At 38.4% G+C, this 24,139-nt stretch overlaps 1 protein-coding gene across 2 annotated transcripts in view; it reads right to left on the bottom strand.

Annotated features, from left to right (window-relative positions):
• Positions 1-23,155, bottom strand: part of nr3c2 (nuclear receptor subfamily 3, group C, member 2) — a 109,206-nt gene extending 86,051 nt beyond the window's left edge. For both annotated transcript variants that reach the window (XM_028448332.1, XM_028448403.1), the window contains exons 1-2: positions 22,896-23,155; positions 19,456-21,282 (exon numbers count right to left, since the gene is read on the bottom strand). In XM_028448332.1, coding sequence (XP_028304133.1) covers positions 19,456-21,263 — 1,808 coding nt within the window. In that variant the 5' untranslated portion in view covers positions 21,264-21,282; positions 22,896-23,155. The remainder of the gene's footprint in view (positions 1-19,455; positions 21,283-22,895) is intronic.
• Positions 23,156-24,139: the final 984 nt, after the last annotated feature.

Raw genomic sequence — 24,139 nt, 5'->3', positions numbered from 1 at the left:
TCACAGAATACTGGTGACGAACATGGATTTCCATGCGTACAAAATAAACTTCCTGTAGGACACGTAATTAACTCACTGTACGCTTTTGCTGGCCTAACTATCACCCACAATCAACTTGCATACAGCAGGTCATATATGTATATGAAGTTCTACATGTTAAATTTTCCAAATCAAGCCTGGTTTTCCTGTGCAGAAGGACAGAAGAAACTCCTACTTTTTGCAGCCATTAAAACTCAATCAAAAGCGAAGGCAGAGTATGTAGTATTGGCAGCGTGCCTGCATGCTTAGTCTGAAAGAATGAAGAATGTGTGTGTCACCACCATTGACTGTAAAAAGAATGCACGGGACAAGCTCCCCGGTGGAGTGAAGCTTTGATTTCTAGAGCTCCCCCTGCTGACTGGCAGCAGTATAGGTCATAAACCCCGCCTCCTCAATGACAACAGATGGGATGTGGGTAAAACTGTAAAGTTAAAATACTTGTCACATCATTTTTTTTCCAAACCTAAACTGTGCTGTGATCATTAGTTATTATCACCCTACACTGTGTTCAAGTGCTCATTTTTCAGTGAAGTTTGTTTTAAATAAGTTATTTGAGGTTGAAAAAAGGGATTTTACATCATATATGACGATGATTGACAGTAGGGGATCTTACGTAGCTGTCTTTGTGAATAGCAGTTATGTCGTGAAGGAAAGCGAGAAATAAATGTTTCATTTCTTTAAGAAAAAAATTAGGTTTTTACTGTTGGGTCGGACTCGGACGAGAAAATGCGGCCCGATCCGCACTCCAACACAATTATTTATTTACTCGCCATTCATTGACTGTTTACTGCAAGATCTGTGCACATGCCTCTGCATTCATCTGTGGAACCAAACAGTAGTTTAGTCCACTGTGTTTGTCTTCTTTCAGTTTCCAAGCCTTCTTATTCTCATTCTTCTTTATTTCCGGTTTATTTCCAAGCCGTATATCATATAGGTACCATAATCATGCACACTTTAAAGGCTTGCAAGAAACGTTTATCCCCATTAATAAAGATACAGTAGGTCGAAACAAATGGGCACCCCCATTTTATTAGTTTTCCATCCATTGTGTGTGTTACATGAACGCACTCAAAGACTCCTCAGACTCCTCAGCTTCTACCATTGTAGACGGTGCATCAGTATTATGGGTATACCGGGAACGCGTACAATGGAGAAAGGTTCCACGCTGTTTGCGGTGCAAAAAAAAAAGAACCAATTAATGCAATTGATTTTTTTAGTGCATTAATTTTGCCTGTAATTAATTAATCAATCGCAATTACAGCATTAAAGTCACACCCCTAGTTTGTTTACCTTAGCTAACCTGTGCTGCACAAGTTCATCAAGTTCAACCGTATCTGGGTAAACAGTATTATTAATAGAGCAGGTGATATGAGTAATGTTGAGAAACAGGTTTAGAAAGTATGTTGCTTCAGGAAGAAGCATTAAGCTAATAGCTAATAGTGCATTAACAAAGGATAACAAAGAGTCTGTGCTGCAGTTTCTACACATGAGAACTTTTTTGAATGACCTACGAAAAGTAATTTAAAATAATTAATAGGCCAAACCTTGGCATGAGAACATTATGAATATGTTTTTCCTTGTATAAATTGTAACATTATGTTATAATCAGTGTTGGCGTTACCGCCCCAACGTTACTTTTGACAGTGACTAGTACTGTAACGCAATATTTTTTAAAGAAATAACGCAGTTACCATTACAATATGGTGCGTTTGTCCGTTACTTTGCTAACTGCAGTGTACTTCCTGTTTACATGTTTTTGCGGGATGCTGTACCAACCACGGTAAAACAGAAGAAGAAGAAGCATTGTCAGCGTGTCTCTGTTTACATCACGTGCGCCAATCATGGTGAGTCAATGCGGGAGCAGGACGAGCTTCTCTGTGTGGAAATACACGTATTATTTTACCAATCTGTCTCCAAAAGATGCATCGGTGAAGCTAAGCTAACGCTCCGATGGTGTACGCGATGGAAGCCTCTGTACCAAAACAACAGTGTATGGATTTTAACGGACTGTGAATGTTATCCAGGGACAGATCAGTAAAGCTATTGCACAGTATGTTGTTGTAAATAAGAAGCCTGTCGCTACTGATGAGTCACTGCTAACAGCAGCTCGTTAGCCTGATATGTTTATTGTGTTTATTGTGATATTGTGTAGCTGAGAAAAATGCTGTGAATTAGTTTTTCCATTTCCATTTCCATTTATTTTTATAAGCATTTTCAACAGCAGAATGTGCACCTGAAATACGCACAGCTTACTTTACATTATTGTGCTAAGGCTGAAAAATTACTATTTCAATTTTGGAGCAGCAATGCACATCATTTATGGTTGTTTTATAGCAGTTTTTGTAAAGCAGAGTTGGTCAAAATTTATTCCGAATGTTATTCAGATTGCTTTCATTTATTTATTTTAGAAGGTTTTTTGTGTTTATGTTGAACATTATTGCTAGTTTTAGTACTTAAGATGTAAGAGAACATTCTAAGGCTAAACACAATGATGATTTTATGATGCTGAAGCCACTTTAATTTTTGATCTTTGATTTTGAATAATATTCAGGTTATTTTGTGTTTTATTTATTTCACAATTACGTAAATAAACTGGTATTGAAAGAATACTTAGTGTTTCAGTCAGATTGGTCTTTGTAAAGACTAATACTGAGCAGAGATTAGTTCAGTGAATGTAAATGATTAGAAACTGTAGGGTTGGATACAATAACATTTCATTTGTCAGAGGTTTTTATCCAAAACAATGTTAATACAGGGGTACAGTTGATCATCAGTGGATTATTATATTATTACAGCGCTGATATGAAGCTGTACAGACACAATTGACCCAAAAAAAAAAAATACATTCTTTAATTCTAAGTAATTCAAAAGTTACTTTTTCCAGTAACGCATTACTTTTTGGCGTAAGAAATCAAAATAGTAATAGAGTTACTTTGTGAATGAAGTAACGAGTAACGGTAACTAGTTACTTTTTTCAGTAACTAGCACAACACTGGTTATAAACAACATAAAAAACCTTTAGCCACTTTCATCACACTAGCATGTTTTAAGAAGATGTGGAGTTAACCTGGCTGAACTAGTGCTTAGCATTTATTTTAGGCATGGGGAACTTTTTCTGGATCTTTAGTCCCCATTCATTTCAAAGTGATTTTTTCTTGCTTTAACCATGTCCGTCTGTCTTGCAATCTGTGCTTTGTCCTCCCTCTTTTCAAACTGGGCTGATGTTAAGGTAAAGACACATTTCCTCAAGGTTTTTCCAACTGCACTGTATTATACCTTAGCTGTCAAAAAAACACTACACTGGCATATTAGTGTGGTGTGAAATATGGTTGTCTTGGACATTTTGAGCTTGATATTGAACAAACTCTCTGGAACAGATGGAATTCATACCTAGCAGGGTTCTCATCAGGAATTATTCACAGTGTAGAGGGATCGCGTGGAGCGCAAATAAAAAAAAAAAAATTTTTTTTTTTTTAATTCTCTGAGGGCCAAATTTAGTGAAGTAACGCTAAAGTTGTTTTAAAATAAAAAAAATAAATAAATAACAAATCGTACCCAAAAGCCAAACTAACTAATAAATACGCACACACACTGTATAGACAAGAAATAATAATTTATTGAAATGACTGATTCCGAGATGAGCTTTTCAAATTTAAATGAGGTATTATGTGGGAACCCGCAGTAATATTGGGACTGTTATGCTATTTCTGCACTGTTATTTTGACTAATATCTATCATTAGGGGCTCGTGGCATCGCATCGAGCCACTCACTACACTCCATTACATGGAGTGTAGTGAGTGGTTCTCCCGTGTGTCTCTTTTTATTAGTGAGGATGCATTGGCAAACAGTTGAAAAAGTTTCAACCTTTTCAAACTTTTTCAACCTTTTCAACCTTTTCAAACTTTTTCAAACTTTTTCAACCTCTTCAACCTTTTCAACCTTTTTCAACCTATTTCAAATTTTTCAAACTTTCTCAAATTTTTCAAACTTTTTCAAAATTTTCAAACTTTTTCAACTTTTTTCAACTTTTTCAACCTTTTCAAACTTTTTCAACCTTTTTCAAACTTTTCAACCTTTTCAAACTTTTTCAACCATTTCAAACTTTTTCAAACTCTTAAACACTTTTCAAACTTCTCAAACTTTTCAACCTTTTCAAACTTTTTGAATGCTAAAACAAGGCTATTGCTAACGCTATGCTAATGCCAACGCTATGCCAATGCTAACGCAATGCTAATGCTTGTGCAATACTAATGCTAGCGCAATGCTAATGCGAGCACAATGCTAATGCTAGCACAATACTAATGCTCACGCAATGCTAATGCTAGCGCAATGCTAATGCTAGCACCATGCTAATGCTAGCACAATGCTAATGTTAGCGCAATGCCAACGCAATGCTAATGCTAGCACATTGCTAATGCTAGTGCAATGCTAATGTTAACGCAATACTAATGCTAACGCAATGCTAATGCTAGCACAATGCTAATGTTAGTGCAATGCCAACGCAATTCTAATGCTAGCGCAATGCTAATGCTAGCGCAATGCAAATTCTAGCACAATGCTAATGCTAGCACAATGCTAATGCTAGCACAATGCTAATGCTAGCACAATGCTATTGATAGCGCAATGCTAACGCAATGCTAGTGGTAGCGCAATGCTAATGCTAGCATAATGCTAATGTTAGCGCAATGCCAACGCAATGGTAATGCTAGCACATTGTTAATGCTAGCGCAATACTAATGCTAGCGCAATGCTAATCTTAGTGCAATAGTAACGCAATGTTAATGCCAGCGCAATACTAATGCTAGCTTAATGCTAATGCTAGCGCAATGTTAATGCTAGCGCAATGCTAATGTTAGTGCAATACTAGCGTAATGCTAATGCTAGTGTAGTGTAACAAGGCTATTGCTAATGCTAGGCTATTGCTAATGCTAGGCTATTGCTAATGCTAGGCTATTGCTAATACTAGGCTAATGCTAATGCTAGGACAATGCTAAAGCTAGCACAATACTAATGCTAGTGCAATGCTAATGCTAACGCAATGCCAATATTAGCGCAATGCTAATGCTAACGCAATGCCAATATTAACGCAATGTTAATGCCAGCGCAATGCTAATGCTAGCGCAATACTAATGCTAGCTTAATGCTAATGCTAGCGCAATGTTAATGCTAGCGCAATACTAGCGTAATGCTAATGCTAGCGCAATGCTAATGTTAGCGCAATGCTAATGCTAGCGCAGTGCTAATGCTAGCACAATGCTAATGCTAGCGCAATGCTAATGTTAGCGCAATGATAATGCTAATGCTAGCGCAGTGCTAATGCTAGCACAGTGCTAAAGTTAGCGTAATGCTAATGCTAGCGCAATGCTAATGTTAGCGCAATGCTAATGTTAGCACAATGCTATTGCTTGCGCAATGCTAATGCTAGCGCAATATTAATGCTAGCGGAATGCTAATGCTAACGCAATACTAATGCTAGCACAATGCTAATGCTAGTGCAATGGTAATGTTAGCGTAATGCTAATGCTCGCAAAATATTATTGCTAATGCTAGCGCAATGCTAATGCTAGCACAATGTTAATGCTAACGCAATGCTAAACACATAAAACCTAAAACTTTAACTGTTTGGCCATTTTTGAATGGATTTCCACCTTTCAAACCGGCAACCTTCCACGAGCCCCTCCCACGATTTCTGCGGAAATTGTCTAGTTTATTTTATTTTTTCCCTTAATTTTGTATTGTCTTTGGCTAATGTAATGTGATTATCTATCTGTCTATCTTGTTTCGCTTTTTAAACCAAAAAAAGGCAGACACCGGACTGAATGTGCCAAAGCAAACAATAAAACCAACAATCTCCAGTGTTCTATTACCACAGCTCTTGGTTCTGTGTGGACATTCCAGCTCTACAAGCTGTGCATTATGTGCAACCAACATGAAAAATATTTTAAAACACACACACACACACAGCTATCTCACAGCCGCCATTAGTGAAACTATAGCATCCGCATGACTAGACACTAGGGTTGTCACGATACTAAAATGTTACTCGATACCCATACTCAAGAAGATATTTGGTACTCAAAACCATTTTTGATACCTCAAGGGATGAAAAAAAAAAAAACCTCAAAATTTTATAGAAATATATTTACTACAGTTTTTCTCAGTCACTTCGGTGCTTTTCTCAGATCAGAATGAAAATTATCATAACTACCGGTAATAGTTCAACCTCCACAACATTTAGTCATTTGTGCAGATCATAGTAGCAATTTATCCTTCCTCTGAACAAATTGCAAATGCTTTTGGACATGTATCGGTTGCTTTCATACAATTCTCTGCTGTTTTATAACATTAACATTTGCTTATGTCATGTCAGTCAAAATGAACGATACTTATGGATGCTGAATAGTCGTTCCCAATTAAACTAATACTCTTCATTTCATTGCTTGCGTCATTACATACAAAATTGTTGAACTCGTTATCAAATTCTGTTAAGCACATTTTATACCTTTCTTTATCATTTTTTCCTAGAAATGTCTCCTAAATTGAACAAGGGATGATAACCGTTGCGATGTAGATGAAAATATGTGGCCAGACAGACAGGAACATCTGGATGTTCCAGAATGGTTTACTTGTGTTCAGTTTGTTTTAAATAAGTGACTGTAGTGTGTTTTTCTCTTGCACAATGCTGTAGAATTGAAAAGAGCATATACAGTAAAAATGTGAAACGTACATATTCAGTGTCTTGTACTCACTTTACTCCCCTAACTACAGCAATGTTTAACTTTACTGTAGTTTTCAAATGGCTGTACATGTAGTGTATTGTGCTGTCTGGAGCATTTTCAGATAGTGTCACTGAGTTCTGACCTTTTTTTGTGTTGGAAAACAATGAGAGAGTAAACTGTCATAATGAAAACATGACAAAGCCATTTGACTATCTTGTTCATAAACGATGATGTCAAAACTTCTCATTTTGATGACACTGGCAGTTCCATTGACATGAACACTTGCTTTTGAATGGACTATCCATTTTGAGTGAGTGACGTGCTTTTGCAGGTTATCCACTAGGTTTTGCGGTGTGCACTAATTGTTTTGAGAAATGCACTAACTGCTGAGCAAATGTTAATAGTGATGTGAGAAAAGCACCAAAGCGACTGAGAAAAACTGTAACAAGAAAAATGCAACAACAAAAAAATACCCTCTATTAAAACACAAAACAATTAACAGAACCACAGGTTAAATAATAATAATAATAATAATAATAATCTCTTTCATGGTCATGTTTCACATTTAAACAAACATATTTTACCAAAGTTCAGAAAATACACATTGAATATTGTATCTTTCTGTATATAGAATATTTTATTGTATCATATGGCTAGTTAAGCCTTAAAGGGACCCTTTTACTTTTTGGGTCAGCGTGTCGTACAGCTCTGAGCAGCTGCATAGAAAATTCTGTAGTTGGAGGAACCAAAACCATTTGTTTAATAATTGGCACTGTTAAAACTTGTATTTCATAAAATCACACTTTTACAACTGAGAAGAGGCTAACATCTAGCGCGTAGTTTTTATTGTTTTTCATAGTGTTTGAAATAAATTCGGGATTGCTACTCGGCCCAAATTTGTTGCAAAATATGCTAAATGATGCTAAAATATCCATTCTATAGCATTAAAAAAAATAATTTTACTTGTATCTATTACTGTTGCAGTAAACTATTCCAAACTACTCAGGCTGGTTACACTCTGGATGTGTTAGCACTGAAGTCACAAGCTCGTGAAAGAGAAATATTTTTCAGCGGGAGAGAAGTGAAGTATACCTGTGATAAACATATGCACACTCAAGGAAAGCGTTCAGCGTGCTCCTAATTATCTTCTCGCTGAGAGAAAGTGTTAATAATTAGTAATGCAACACGTCGCTTATTAGAAGGGTATGATGCAGAAAATAAATGTGGATGAAGAAATTCTTGTTGAGCAAGTGTTAAACAATGCTGATTGCTGCAGTGTGACAAAGAAGAGAATGCAATGTGTTAATTTATTTAATAAAATACACTTAGAAACATGACATTTACTGTAACAGGCCATATTTGAGTTATTTTATCAAGACTCAAAGATTTTCTTAAAATGCTAAATATCTTTGTACCAATAACAATTGTGTCATGTCATCACTACCAGGAACATATCATTTTAAATAGTGTTAATAATTTGTAGGCTGTTGCTATTGGTTCGTATCCGAACCTCAGACAATCCTGACTATAGTTCTGAATGCCGGTAGTTCCGTCACTGTCGGACCCGTGTCCTTCTAGCTATAGTTCTGTCAGTTTTATTTCGGCCCTAACCCTAACCCTAACCCTAACCTTATCCCTAACCCTAACAAAGAAAATACCCTAAAATGTTTCTTTTTTTTTCGTATAGGTAGAGTTTGCCGTGTTAAGTATGTTGAAATGAAAAAAAAAATTGTCACTAGTGGGATTCAAACCCACACTAGCGGAAGGAAGAAGCCTTAAGTTTAGCGCCTTACACCATAGGCCGTCCTAACTCATCACATTACGCTGATGTAGAAAAGGTCCAGCAGTGACAGAACTGCACATGCGCACAGGAAGTACCGGAACTATAGTCAGGTTTGTCTGAGATCCGGGTCCGGAACTATAGACACTTTGTAATTTGTATTAGAGTTCTCCTCAAGAAAGCACTTTATGAAATAATACTAACACTACACAGAAGCTAATTTTGAGCAAGGTATAAGTATGAGAGAAGCTGAGACAAGGATATAAAATAATCAAAATAGAAAACATCTCTGGGTCAGAAGCTAGGCAAATCAATGAGGATTTAAATTACAGTCACACCTACGGCCTGGCACACGAATCTAGCTTTGCTTTACTGGCGCCAACTATTCTTGACCTACTTGAGGGATGAAACAATAAATTATCTTTTATTGTCTCTTTTATGACGTTTTTTTTCAGAGACAAGAAGTACTCAAGCGTACACCGAAACGCTTTGGCAGGAATCTGTATACAAATTAATCAAACATATTAGATGCATTGTTTGCTCGTTGAAGTGTATCACGATACAATAAGACAAAAATATGAGGTGTTAAAAGTCAGTTAAGATGGGCTCTTATTGGACAACCACACATTCAAAACATGGGTTTAGGACTGGTCCTTAAACCTATTAAAAAGTGATTTAAAGGGCAATATAAGGTAAACCATGCAACACAGAAAGATCCTATAGGTCAACTCTCGGAGGCAAAGCCAGAACTGGCTGCACGATTATGGCAAAAAAGATTATCACTATTGTTTGGATCAATATTTGAAGCACGATTATTTGTCATTTAAGGGAAAATGTCTGTATTTTTATTTAACCACTTTATAACAAACTCTGGGGCAGATTCAAATCTTGAATGAAATAAATAAAGGAATAATACAAATGAAAATGAAGCCTATTACTTTAAATTCTGGTTCGATAATAAACAATGCAAAACTGCATAATAGTTATTTTTCTTTTTAAAAGTGCAACTTAAAATGTATTTTGCACCTTAACAATTGGACTTTAAAAAAAAAAAAACCGTGATTGCAATGATTTACGTCATATTTGTTTGGACCAGCAGAGGGCGCTGGTAACACAGTGGTCGGTTGGCATGCAGATATCTTTCAGTGAAGAAGAGATGCTATGCTAGCAGACAGAGGTAATAGAAAAACGTGACTTTTACAGATATTCAAGTAATATTACAGATATTCTTTCGGTGCTAAAGGGGTAATGAATCATTTATTAACATATTTAAAAGTAGAAGGCAGCCAGAAAGAAAGTATTAGCAGACTCCGCCCGCCGCCTACACTTGTGGATAGCGCCCTCTGCTGGTTAAAAAAGTACTGCGATTCAATTTTCAGAAAATTGATATCAACCGTGATACCTATGAATCGATTTTTAACTGCCTTACGATTAATCGTTACATTCCTAGTAGGCACAATGCAATTCATCAAATCTGGAACTGTTGGCTGTGATTGTTTTAGCACCGGAAAATATTACGACTGACAAGCAGGTGCAAACACACACGCAGAGATCCACTGCAGTAAATGTTTACACAAAACACAGCTGAGATGGAAAAAAAGGCCCCAGTTAACCTTTCTAGGATAAGAAAATAATTCAAATAAAACATTAGTCAATATTAACAGCCACTGAATGAGAAAATAAACCATGAGTCAAGTGTGTGTGAGGGAGAGAAAAAGCTGCAGGTGGAGAGAGAATGCTGTGCGCGGAGCTCCATGCATGTCGCTATGGACGCACCGCTCCAGTGATCCTTTGACCATCAAACTCTGGTGTTGCGTTGATGGAAGGAGCATCAGGCCAGAATCAGCTGTTTAGATGCTTAATTTACGCAGTGATGGCACAATGTTCACATATGAGAGTAGATCATCTTCAAATGGTGCTGATCGACTGATTGACAGACTGTGTTACTGTATTAACTCAGATCAATGATGTCAACAGATCAATAGCACGGTTTCAGTCCAAATCTGCCTGTTTTTCATGGACTGATAAGAGCAATGTTACAGAACCTGACTGAGCAACCACATTAAATTAGGAGGGAAAAATATCATAAGGCTTTAAAGTTTTTTTTTTTTTTTTTTTTACATTTCTATTTGTTTATTTAGTTTTCTACATTATTAAATTAAATGTTTGTGCAGCAGACAGAGAAGTCCATCTGTCTCCAATTTAACTTCCTCAAATGTCATTGTGTGCTTCTGTGCACTCACGTCCCCACAGTGAACGAGCAAAATGCTCATTTAAATAGGGCGGTCTCCACCACTTCTGCACGTGCACTAATCATTGCTGCAATCTTAGTGAATTCCTCACAGCAGATGAGGAAAGTGTGTCTCCAAAGGACTTAGGGATGCAACTGGTTTACCACCCATTATTTCAGATCTCTAAACTCTAAAAAACTGTCAATATATTGGGGTGAATCCACCCCAATATATTGACAGTTTTAAGAGTGCAAAAGAAAAGCGTGAAACAAGAATATTGATAAATACAAAAATGTACTCGAGAATTTGCCAAAATGTACGGAAGCGTAGAGCTGCCACAGGGAAGAATACATTTTGGATCACTATAATGTATGAACAATATAATGATATTGTACAAACATGATAGTATATTGTACAAACATAATTATATTGTACAAACATGATAGTATGTTGTACAAACAAAATTATATTGTGCAAACAATATTAGCACAAACATGATATTATATTGTACGAACAATGTGTTATATTGTACAAACAATATAGTGTATTGTACAAAAGTGATATAATAATGTTCAGATGGTTGAGGTAGTGGATTTAAGCAAGGAGTAAAAGGAGTAAGACAGTTGGCGTACACATGCACAACCGGTGATAGATGAGTGTCCAAACATGGATTCTCCACTATTGCGGTTTCTGCACAAGCTTTGGCAGTGAGTGAGGGAAGGGGTGGGTGTGTGCGCATTCAGAACTCGCAAAGTGCGAGTGTGAACAGCTTGCTCATTTATGGGTTACGGAGGTTTCTTGGTGCGTATCTCCAGCTGTCATCAGGTTCTAGGCTGGGTGGTGGGGTACACCCTGGATAGCCTCTATGAAGCTTTCTCCTCAGTGTGCTCATACTATTAATAATATCATCCACTGAACAAAGCATCATTGTTTGTACAATACAATTATATTGTTTGTACAATACAATTATATTGTTTGTACAATATATTATCATGTTAGTACAATGAGCGATATTGTTCGTACAATATAATTATATTGTTCATACAATATATTATCAGGTTTGTACAATATAATTATATTGTTCATACAATATAGTGATCCAAAATATATTTTACCCCGTGGCAGCTCTATGCTTCCCTCAAAATGTAGTACGAGCTAACTATAAATACACTGTTACAGAGTGCAACACCTTGAAAACAATTACAGCGTATAATAAATAAAAATTAAGAACGATAGGCTTAAGCCTACCGGTTTTGAGCAAAAAACACCAGCCTGTCAACATTCTTGAGTGTACGCTGGATAAATTAATTAATTAATACTAACTAATTAGGTACTTATGTCAATCAACTCATGGGGGCGTGTCGACATGTTCAACACAAGTGCCCCACTAAAAAAAACCCCGAAAACTCCAGTTTTATATCCATCAGAGGCCGCATTATAAACTTAAAAATTGCCAATGATCAGGTTAATTTAATCATGGAGGTCAAAATCGTAATCACAGTTAAGATTTGATTAATTGTGCAGCCTTAGACAGAAGTGTTAAAAGCTAATGCACCATGCTGCTTGACTAAAAAAAAATAATATTTCTTTTTGGGTAATAAGCAGCTAATGTTCATAATTTGAGACTTCTCTCTCTGGTTCATACAAAGACCACTTGTGACAAAATTCCCACACTTCTTGAATGCCAAGCAAACAGAGTAGTTGGAGCTGAAAGGCTGCCACTCAAGCACTGCATTCTGCACAGCTGTATTTAAAATGAAAAGTGCATTCATCAACTCACAATATGCTTTGTTGGAGATCCGGTATTCATTTTCTTCCTCTTTTATGCCGTTTTTTTTTTTTTTTTTTTTTAATACACCTAACAACAGAAGGGAATGTCAGCAGTAGGTAATAGAGTGTAGATCAACTATAGGCTTATCCTTGTGGATATCTGGCCCTCTGTCACCAGACTGTGTTTCAGGAAAAAAGTTCAAATAAGGACAAGACAAGCATTGAAATCCCAGGAGCCTTGGCCAACAGCAACCACACTTTGATTGGAGTGTAAAGTCCAGACCAGAATGTGTGCTGTTGTTCTAGTTGTTGGCTACGCCACCATGGCGTTTTGTTTGTGTGTGGGAAGAGGCTGAGAAGAAAACTCAAACATGGTCCACAATGGCAAACAGACCCTACATGGTATTTACAACCCTGATGTGTGTCTTATATACAAATGATATTCCATAGCTATACCCCAGAGGTGCACCAGTACAGGAAACAGTTGAGGGACAACAAAATATCCTGCAACAGCAACTGGAAAATGGTCATCCTGCTTGAGTCAACAAAATCATGTAGCACAACCGCATTTGTGTACATTTGCATCTACTGACTTTGAGTTCTGGGAGATGAAAGTATGTGTATTGTGTAAGAAGTTATACACAGGGAACAAAATACATAATAACAATAGAGACTACCTTGAATCAAGATATACTGATCAGATATAACCAAATCAAAGGTCCCAAAAGCAAATTGAGGGGATTATTTTGCACCTGATTCTTTTAAATACTTTAGCCTTCTTCACATTAAAGGGCCTATGTTACACTAAATCAACTTTTCTGTGCTTTAAACATCATAAAAGTGCTATTAGGGTTTCATACACATGCCCATAGTGTTTTTTCATTGATTCCCTCAATCATTAGTTAGAGGGTGATTTGCTCCTTTCTTACTGCAGGGTGAGCCCAAACACCTCGCTCCAATTTGATGACGCGTTCCCACTTTGATGATGAATTTTCACACCTCACTAAGCTGGAGAAGCCGCACCTCCAGGAAGCTCTCTGCCGTGATTGACATGTAACCAGACACACCCACGAAGGTGAGCCTTTCAGCATCCACCGTGCAGTGCTATGTATGTATTTTCTACAGTCTATGTATGTAACGTTGAAGGCCCCGCCCCTACGCTCGGTCTTGTGTTTATAAAGCAGCATGAGCTTAGCTACGGAGTGAGTGGGAGGAGGGCGAGCCATCCTTTGGCCCTACGTCACCGTGCGGGGAGGAGGAAATCAGTGTCCCGGTTATAGACACATCCACCAATGAATATGCATAAGTAGGACTCAAATCAGCCCGTTTGTGTAGAGTTGCTCAGAAAGTGGCTTTTCAGAGGCTAAAACTCTTGAAAACAGGTGAGTTTGTGAAAGTAAACCTCAAATACTATGTTTTTGGAGTTCTTAGAACAAGTATTTACTGAGAAAGATTACTTTTAACCTTTCCAATAACTAATGCCAAACTACAACATTGTCTCAGACAAGCGCTTCATTTCTAAGAAACATAGTCACCGTATGAATGAGCTACATCTTTTCTCGCTTTGCGCTCGGAAATGAATGGACACTGCAAAGTCACCCAGATGTCCATCCACAGATGAGTCACTTTGGCAGATGAGTTTGTGCAGGGGCAGATAAAAAAAAAAAACCTGCTTGTAACGCATTGCATCTGCTTCAGGTTCGTAGAAAGAATCATTAAAAAACATCTGTCTAAACATGTCTATATTGTGTCATAAGTACACTCACTAAATTCCTCTGATAAGACAATTGAGAAAGCCAGAAATATGGTGGTCTGTAAAGGACAAACAGCACCATGTTTATCAAATTAGTACTATTGATTAGCACCTTAGTCTCAAATGCTACTACCGCTAGGTCACAAAATATCCAAACTCATGTGAGTCACAGTATTGACTGCTTGATCTTTGGACCATAGGCTACAGTAATATTGATAACAGTTGTTTTTTTTTTTTTTTTTTTTATTTAATTCAGGCTAAAGACATTACACTACATTACAGGCTAAAGACATTACACTACATTACAGTCTAAAGTCTTCTAGTCTACATTACAGTCTAAAGAAATCTAAGCTCCAAAAAAGACACGTTTACTGACTCTGTACAGGTTTAACTCCTCAGGAAGGGACTCTCAAAGAGATTTTTATCTTCATCAGCCATTAATATATTTGTAGTTTTCAGGGATTGCTGAGATTAAAATATTCTACTTCTTGGACGAAATCTTACTGCACCTACTCTGAATGCTGCCTCCCAACTCCAAGTTTCACACAGCATCCAATCCACCCACACTCACCAGTGTAGAGAGAAGCTGGATAGATCAAAAATAGGTTTTATTTATTTATTTTCACTCAGGTGTTTCATTGATTTATTTTTTTTCCCCTATTCGATCGATGTTTATCTTGATTTTTATTTTATTTTTTGCAACACATGATATTAATGCTGAAACACAAAATAAATTGCACACAGAGGCATAACATTTCTTGATCTAATGTTGTAACTTAAAGGTGCAGTCTGCAACTCTTATAAAAGTAACTTTTTGCTAAAACTGTCACTATGTAAGGACAGCTTTACATGAAACTAGTAGTTTGTGTGGAAAAAAACAGACTCATTGAGCCCCCTGCTGCTCCTGCAGCCTTTGGCAGATTGCCAGAATGCACCGCAACCGAGCAAAAAGAACCAATCAGAGCCAGGATTGTGTTTGATGGGCTGTCTGACAGCTGTTGCTCACAGGCCCCACCCCTTTCCCTGGGCTGTAGTGCTGTCTTTTTTACAGTGTATGGTCTGGAGGAGTAGAAGATGGAATTGGTGACTTTTCCTCTTGAAAGGTGCATGATTTACGTTATGTTTGATTTGTAATTGTTACACTAGAACTCCGTAGTGCATGTGTTGTTCATGTGCGCGCAGCAGCCTCCGTGTGGGCTGCTGTAAATGACACTGTGATGCTGCTGCTGTTGCTGAGGTGTGTGCACATTGAGAGAGAGAAGCGCTGCAGTAATAAGCTTTTAACAGAGCATGTTATATTACTGTGATGTTGCTGTCGGACTAACGTAAGCTTGTTACCTCCTCTGAGGGAGGGACTTTGGAAAGTTTGGAGGCAGGCAAGAGAGCAGCGGGGAGGGAGGGGGAGAGAGGGATCTGAAAGTCACGGACTGCACCTTTAAGCATGCTTATTTCAACTTAATTTTTAAACACAGCTGTCCTTCTTTTAACCTGAGGTATACAGCTTTATGAATACAATCAGAAATACTTAACGTAATTCAAAAAAACCACAAGACTATTTTTTTTTCTACGAGTGGCCACCCAGGTGTGGTTTGTTTTTTTTTTGGGTGGAGGAAATGCGTGCTTTTTATCCTTTGTTACCATATTCGGTGTAACTGCCTGGCTGTTGGACGTATTTATGAATGAATGACTGTGATTAATTGTGACTGTTGAGCAGTAAAATATTATCGTATGAACTCGTCAATTTCGCTTTTGGGATCCTCAAGTGACTCATCGACAGTTGTGTCTACGCACCAAGTCTAGTCTGCATTCTTTTCAAACACACAGTAGTGGATGGTTTTCTTAAATTATGTCAATGCAAACTAGCATGAAGTAAAATTAAATAAAACTATATTTCAAATCATTAAAACTATTGCTTCAGAAATAGGAACTGTCAATATCACTACTTAATAACATCTATTTAACACAATTTCCCTAAACACTAACATTAAATATTTGATCACACACAGATGATTACATATAAATATAGAAAAACAAGCAACAATAAAATAAATGTATCTTGTATATAACCATCCCCAGCACCTTCATCTATAACATTCTTCTCACAACCCAACGTAGCAGCTGTCAGCTATAGAGTCGGGAACCCATAATGGACCGGGAGCCACTGTGCATGCCTGGTGCTGGGATTTAATTGGATATTAGTATCCAGCAGTGTCTGCATTAATCAAATCATTTCCATCCATTAATTTAGTGGAGGAACATACAATTAAATCCTTATTAATGCGCTCTCAGGGGTATGCCTTTTCATCTCTCTGCAGAACATTGATAGTTGGCCAGAGTCCAGTGTAAAGATTTTTCTCAGCTTAAATCTGGTGCTTCCACTCGACAGCCTCTCTGTCCATCTACAGGAACAGGCTGGAAGCTTTCGATCATTGAAACAAAATAAACACACCCATTAGTCATCATGCTACTATGGACTAAAGGAGAATAAACAGCTTCAATCTGTGATATACAGTACTACTGATTGTCATATATTAGATACACTATTGTCTAAAAGCTAACTGTAAGATAAACGATGTAAAAACCACTGTATAAAAGGGACTGGGAGATTTAGGGCAAACATAATCCAGAGCTTTAATGTGGGTCATCTTTGATGGAAAAAAGTCTAGCTTGGTATTTTTTAAACATCTCCAAAACAAATTAAATGATAATAAATTAAATGCTTGTGTCATACAAGTTTAAACCTTCAAAAAATAACACTTAACTTTCACTAACACCTATTTTGCTATTCTGGTTCACATCCACCACATAAGCAGAGGGGGCTAGGGGGATTCATTTAGTCTCTTCAAATATTTCCACATAGTAATCCAGTATGCACAGATGAGTAGCAATGTTTAGTTTAATTAAAACCATACAGAGGAAGCCACATAGAGGGAAAAAAGAGAGCCATAGGGTTTAGTCCTGTCATCCAACCCTTCAGTAGATCAAAGTGTTTTTAGCTGTCATTTTAATGGTTACGTAACATTTTTTGCCTGTGAAGTATTGGATCTGGATGCCATGCAGTCAGTCCAAAGCTGGACCACATATTCTTTTCTGCTGTGCACTTGTAAAATTCATGCAAGATGCGGTTTTCCTATTCTTATTTCTCGATATTGCAGTCAATCAATGCAATACTATACGTGAAAGTAGAAACTTAAAGTAGATGGCAGCAACCTCCAAGAATAAGTTTCCCAGTCCACCAAGGACATTTTTTCTGTGTATTTACACAGCCTAACTCGTGGGCCTGTGCACTTGATGCATGCATATTTGTGTTTGGGTCTGTCTGCCTCCTTGGTTGTCTGGCTGGCTGCCACCTCTTACTGTCATCCCGCCTGACATGAGGGCTAAGCTGGATCTCATTAGGACCAAGGTGGCAGTGAACCCGTCAACATAGCTTTGGCTCCTGCCATATGCATCGCCTCCAAGGTAACGGGACTGTATCAGTCTCCACAGAGCTGCAAGCCTTGTTATAACTACACACAAACACACACACAGGCGACTTATCTACTCTCGAGACAAGTGTGTGCTCTACAAATAAAGCTAAACACACATGTCAGACAGAGAAGAGAAGGAAATAATGATAAAACAATCAGGTCAAACCTCTGGTGTGATGAAAGCAATGATCCACGTATAATGTTTGGAACAAGCAACAAGTGCAATCAATGAAATATGGTTCAGGTGGAAAGATAAAAAGAAAATAAACCAGTGCAGTTAATGTGACAGAGGGATGAAACCTCACTTCTGAAAGTTCTGGTTATTATACAATCAGTTAAAGACGAAACCAAAGTTAACAGATCATAGATTTAATTTAGGAATGCCAAGATTTATGTATATCTAATCAGAATATGAAGCACATGGTTTACGCACACTAGTACCAGCTATTGATCTAAAAAAATTAACATGCAGTGATTGAACAAGGTGTTTTATACCACAGAATAGGGGCAAATAATGTGCTCTCTAACAATAGAGAGTACATTATGGTTTCAAATAATACAGGAGATCTTGAAAATTGTTTCCTTAATTTTCCTTTAAAAAGTTTCATTCCCACCCTTTTTTATGTAATTATGGGATTGTTTTCAATTGTGCAAAGTGTCATAGCTTAAACTTAGTTTACACTTGTCATCTTTAATGTTAAAAACATTGTAGAAACATAAAAATCCCATCATGCCCTCAGATATGAACCTGGCATCTTTACAGAATGCGGTTTATGTACAGCTGTCATCGAAGCAGGTAGAGATGTTATAGCTGTGTTTACTACTTCTTTGCTTAGGCTTGTAAATCTGTAAATCAGTGACACAAAAATATGTGCTAAATAAAACACAAACATAAATCAAACAAATATTAAAATTTAGCTGTGAACAAATTCCTTACACTGTAAACCACAAATGCTTTGTTAATTTTCAGTAAATAAGAAACGTCATATTTCACTATTTAAGAATGTACTCCATTGTTAACATTGTAATGGTGGGTTTTAACATTTAGATCCAGGCTGTGAAATTGACTTTTTTCAACAATGCTGATAATGGGCTTCCTTCACAAGAAACTAGGACACCAGATTACACTGAAAGCAAAACAACTGTGTCAAAGTTCCAGTTTGCCAGATTGGCAACCATACATTTCTCCCCCTTTGGTCTGTTTGTTTTGACTCAACACCAAAACTAACTAAATCAGCTGTTTATTTTATTGGGTTTGCTACAAAAGCATGCCATCAGTAATTTTAATCAAGGTATAAAAGGCTCAGGGCCAAGAAAGGAAGATATTTGCATAGCAACAAAAGGTGTTATCAATACGCCCAGATAACGCACTGATAAATGTTGTTGTTCGTATACAAAAACCACTGATAAGAGCTAAACTTTGCCTCTAAGTGAAACTAAACAGAGCAGGGCTAGAAAAAATATTATTGTTACATCTTCAATTATGCCCTGAATCCTGTTCTTTTAAATTGGTTCACTACGTCTTTATCCCAGTAACTTTAGCAAACTCTTCCCTAAAGAGACTTTGTGTCACACACACAGGTACACAGAACAAACAAGAAAACATCATTCAGGAAATTACCTAACTCTAGAAATACAGATTCATACAGTCAATCACACTTTACAACCAACAGATATCATCATTCTTCTTACCTTGACACGCTGTCCTTAATGCAGTTCGGACCCAGGTATCCCTCCCCTCTGGATGACAGCGACCCATGGGAGAGGCCGGGCCGAGATTTCCACGACTCCATTAATGCTGTAACTGGTGAAATTAGACTCAACAAAGGATTGGCCTGGTCCCTTACATCATGCCGCGTGAAAGACATTGTTCCTTGGGCTCCGATCTGGTAATGAAATGAGTGTCCACCGGAATTAACTCCGACAATGGCGGATGTAGACATGCTATTATTTTCTTGGTAATAGCTGTCATCAGTGGACTCCTGCTTAACCCCTTTAGACAGGATATTGTTGGAGAAAATGTCAGCCTCATAGCTTCCATTGATAGAGGCGACAGGTGGTCCTAAGATACCAGAAAGACTGTATTCATCAATGTTGTTTCTCAGGGATAGATAGGTGGTCTCAGAGGAAGGGAAGAGTCCGAGAGAGGGGGATTGTTCCACATAGGGCTGTTGATTCATACATCCTTCACTTTTGTTTGGCTCACTCTTAATCTGAGTGATAAAGGGTGTGCTGCTCATGTTACACTTGGAGCTTCCTAAACACATGCTCCTGATGTCAGTTCCTGGCTCATTCTTAATGTATTTAATCATGCCCATCTGGTCTAAGCCAACGTTGAACATCTCTCCATCTACCATCTCTACTTTGGGAAACTCAAACTTCTTAAATTCCATGTCTGCGGTTAGTCCTGATGCATCTGGGCTGTTTGAGTCATTTTGCGCCAATCCAAGTCCAACAACAGAGCTGGACACGGGAAATCCAATAGTGGAGGGGTTTTGTGGGCTGCTGACGGTCAATGAGCCCCCTGTTGCTGGACTAGACATGGAAGGTCTTACTGTGCTACAGTTGTTGGGGATGCCAACACAGCTGCCACCTGTGGGGCTAGAGACGGAGGATCTAATATTACATGTTGTGCTGCAGGACGGAGGGGATCTCACACTGCTCATACTCTGGGGGCTGGACATAGGGGACCTCATTACATTTATTGGGCTGGTGAGTGGCGGGGAGCCTACAGTGCTAGACTCCACGGGACTACATGTGACTGAATCTCGACACTTAATGTTGGCTGGGGTTCCTGCACATGAGGTCTGGCTGACAGGACTGCTGACAGATGAACACAGGGGTCCAAAGCACGTAGGAGGACTAGTGGTAGATGACACAATGTTGTTACTGCCTCCTGGACTGGAAATGGAGCTAGATGTCTGGGGACTGCAGGAGAGAGAAGACGCCAGTATTGATGCTGAGCTAACTGGAGTACCAGTTGCACATTCTCTTGGTGTGGTGCTTGGCAGCTGGAAACCAATTGGTTTTAGGTTTGGACTCTTTGTAGAACCATTGTGGGTTTCCTCTAGGGGTCGTCCACAAACCGGATACAGCTTTCCAGGACTGCCACTGCCCCCATGCTGGCTAAAAGCAAAGTCTGCTTCTCTGGCAGCGTTCATATACAGGCCCATGGACTCAGCCACTGTCTTAGAAAGCTCCTTTGAGTCCATTTCCTGTCTATGGCCATGGTGAGAGTTGTTGAAGTGTGGGAGAATGAATGGTTGGTTCTGGGTGAGCCGAAGTACTGGCTGCCCCAGCTTCTTTGTATTGTTGTCTTTGCAGTCCGTGTTTGGGCTTCCAGCAGGGTAGGCCACATTGACCATGTCCATTAGGATATCACCGCTAGTCAGACCTGAATCCTCTGTGCTGCAGCAGAACTCCATGCTTCCTTGGACCTGGGACCATTTGTTCTCTGTCTCATTTCCATCAAAGAAGCTTTGTTGCCGTTTGGTCTCCATGGCTGGCTCATCGATTCACCTAAGTGGGGAAAAAACATTTAGAGCTGTAAGCCTTTACAGAAAATTATAGAGTAACAAAAAGAAACACAATTTTTGCTATTTGTATAAAAATTGGATAAGACTGGCAGATGGTGTCCTTTAAAAATAATACTAATAATGATGCATTTGAATGATCAGAATCAGACTCAGATACACTTTATTTATCCGAGGGGGAAATTGCTTTTTTTTTACAGATACTCCAGAATATTGAATAAAAAGAACACACACTAAAACATAAAAAGAAAGAAAGAAAAGAAAGGAAAACTTACATAATTAAATAAAAGACTGTTAATTAAGTAACTAGTAAATAGATTAGTAGACTAATTAGGAGTATATATTTCAACTAAAATAATACAGTTGTAAAAGAAAGCCAATAATTGTAATCATACTGGTCTGGCTCACTTAAAAATCAAAGTTGTCTAACATTTTGGTCTTGGAAGCAAAAAATAAATAAATAAAAAACAAAAAATGTGTAACACAATTCCTATTGTTAAAAAAAAAATAGAATGTTTGTTTAGTTTTTAAAATACCAGTAGTTTACTCTGACACTGTTGTCAGATGTTCCTAGCCGATGTGAAGTGTAAAGTTTGAAGAAAAGAGCTGTTAAATGGTTAATTTATCTACGTGACGTTGCCTTGGGCTTTCGTTTAAAGTCCCGCCCTTGCTTCGCCCTGATTGGACAGTTCTCCCAGAAAGCCAGCAGCTTCCCCAGGCCACTCACTGATTGGTTAAAAAGCTGTCACTCAATAGTTATTGCTCATGCAGTCACAACATTGCTGCGACATAACTTAAACTGTAGTTTTTGGGCGCCGAGGCTGCCTCATTCTGGTCACAAGTATCTAAGATAATGTCAATAAGCATTTCTAAATATAAATAAAGCAGATAGTGAGTACAATAAGGCGCTATCTGTGTTGAGGGCAGTATTTATCTAACATGCTGCGGTGTGACTCCCTGGACGCGCTCACTTCTCTGAAACAACCTAATTATGGGAGTTAATGTTGGCCAGGGTGCACACAGAGTCCCGTGCACCTGTGGCACCTCTGAAATATTCAGATGAATCAATAAAAGCAATGACTGGGTGGATATATGCTGTTTATCCTTTAACTCGCTGCTGCTGCTGCTGCTCTCTTCTGTATGGCACACTTCGCATCTCTCCATTTTGCGGGTGCGCAGAATACAAATTGAGGGAACGAGAAGAAGCTTTTTGCCCCACCGATGCCACATAAAGTACAATTTTGGACATCAAAGTCATAGTAAATGCGTCATTAATCATGCAAAGTATGAAAACAGTCAATCTGAATTCCCAGACTAGTCCGTTTTGAAAGCATCACGTCTAAAAAAAAGTAAGAAATTTAACATTCATTTGATAAGATGACAATTTTATGGCGACTTTAGATGGCATTTTACGCATAAAAACTTTTGACACTTATTTTGCGTACCAGACTTGGTCCGGAGATGTATACCCAACACATATACATCCAACAAAGATGCGGGTTTAAAAAAAAAAAAAGTGACTGTGAGTATTTTTGCTGTATTTGTGAAGTTTAAATGAAAAATGTAAAGTGAAACCCTGTCAGCTCTGCGCTTCCTTACCTTAATACCGACATCCAGAGTTGTCAGGTGTTACTGCGCACTAATAATCCAGAGGACACGCAAAGGAAAGCCGGTGAATGAACAGACTAATGTTTCCCAAACATAGCTGTCAGTTTGACAGCTACAGACGCGCTGAGGAAGTGTAGTCTGTTCTTTCTACTGCGTATATGATCAGGAGTAATGATCCTCCTCAGCAGGACGAGCTGCAGCGATGGGTCGGACGGCAGCAGCAGCAGCAGCAGCAGCAGCAGCAGCCGAGAACCTCACATTCTGACCAGACTTTCTCAGACGCAGGGATCCGGACGCGGGATGAGAAAGACTAATTTAAAAAAAAAAAAAAAATGAAAAAAAAAAAAAAAAAAAAAGAAAGAAACAAGGAGTCGGTCAGGACTTGCAGCCGAAGCGACGTCATTCAGTGCACCCTCCTACTGCAACGAGTGCAACACAAAGTCAGAGGAGGAGGAGGGGGAGGGGGAGGGGGAGGGGCCGGGTGTGCAGGTACGGACGCTGTCTGAAAATAGGGCATCGAGCTCTGCTGCAGGACTCCCTCACTGTATAGTCTGACCGAGTCACATCCTCTGACCTCTGCATGCTTTGTTTACCTTGTAAATTCTTATGAGAAATGTGTTTTCAAACTGTAAATACACTTGTTTGGTTTAATGGGTGTGGGCATAGTTCATGGGCAGGGGTGATCATATCCTTTTCCCATGTCTGTACTGATCAGAATGGCAACCATTTGAGTAATTCAGACAAAAAAATGGCTACTTTAACAGAATAACAACACCTTTTCTTAAACTTTATACAAAACAAAATGCACTGAAGATGCTCTCACTCCAAGAACAGATCACTTCAAGTCGACTAGGATTTATAACAGCTGTGTCCACTAGGTGGAGTAACATTTCTCTTTGCTTTTATGGGAAAAAAAACATGTCTGTTCAAAATGTCAATACCTTTAACCACACACACGCGCGCGCGCACACACACATCATCTATACCAGTGGTTCCCAAACTTTTCACAGTCCCGTACCCCTTCAGACATTTAACTTAAAGCCATGTACCCCCTACTGCTGCACACTTAAAATATAATAATGTAAAGCAGGGTTTTTCAACCTTGGGGTCGTGACCCCATGTGAGGTCACCTGGAATTGAAATGGGGTCCCATGAAATTAAGATTAAAGATTAAATCAAGGCTTTCGCCTGTATTGGTCACATACAGCATGTTATTACATTTTTTAAATTTGTCC

Source organism: Gouania willdenowi, chromosome 1, assembly GCF_900634775.1.
Source record: "Gouania willdenowi chromosome 1, fGouWil2.1, whole genome shotgun sequence".
NCBI lineage: Eukaryota > Metazoa > Chordata > Actinopteri > Blenniiformes > Gobiesocidae > Gouania > Gouania willdenowi.
Note: the sequence above shows the minus strand (reverse complement) of the source record. Positions and strands in the feature narration are given on the sequence as shown.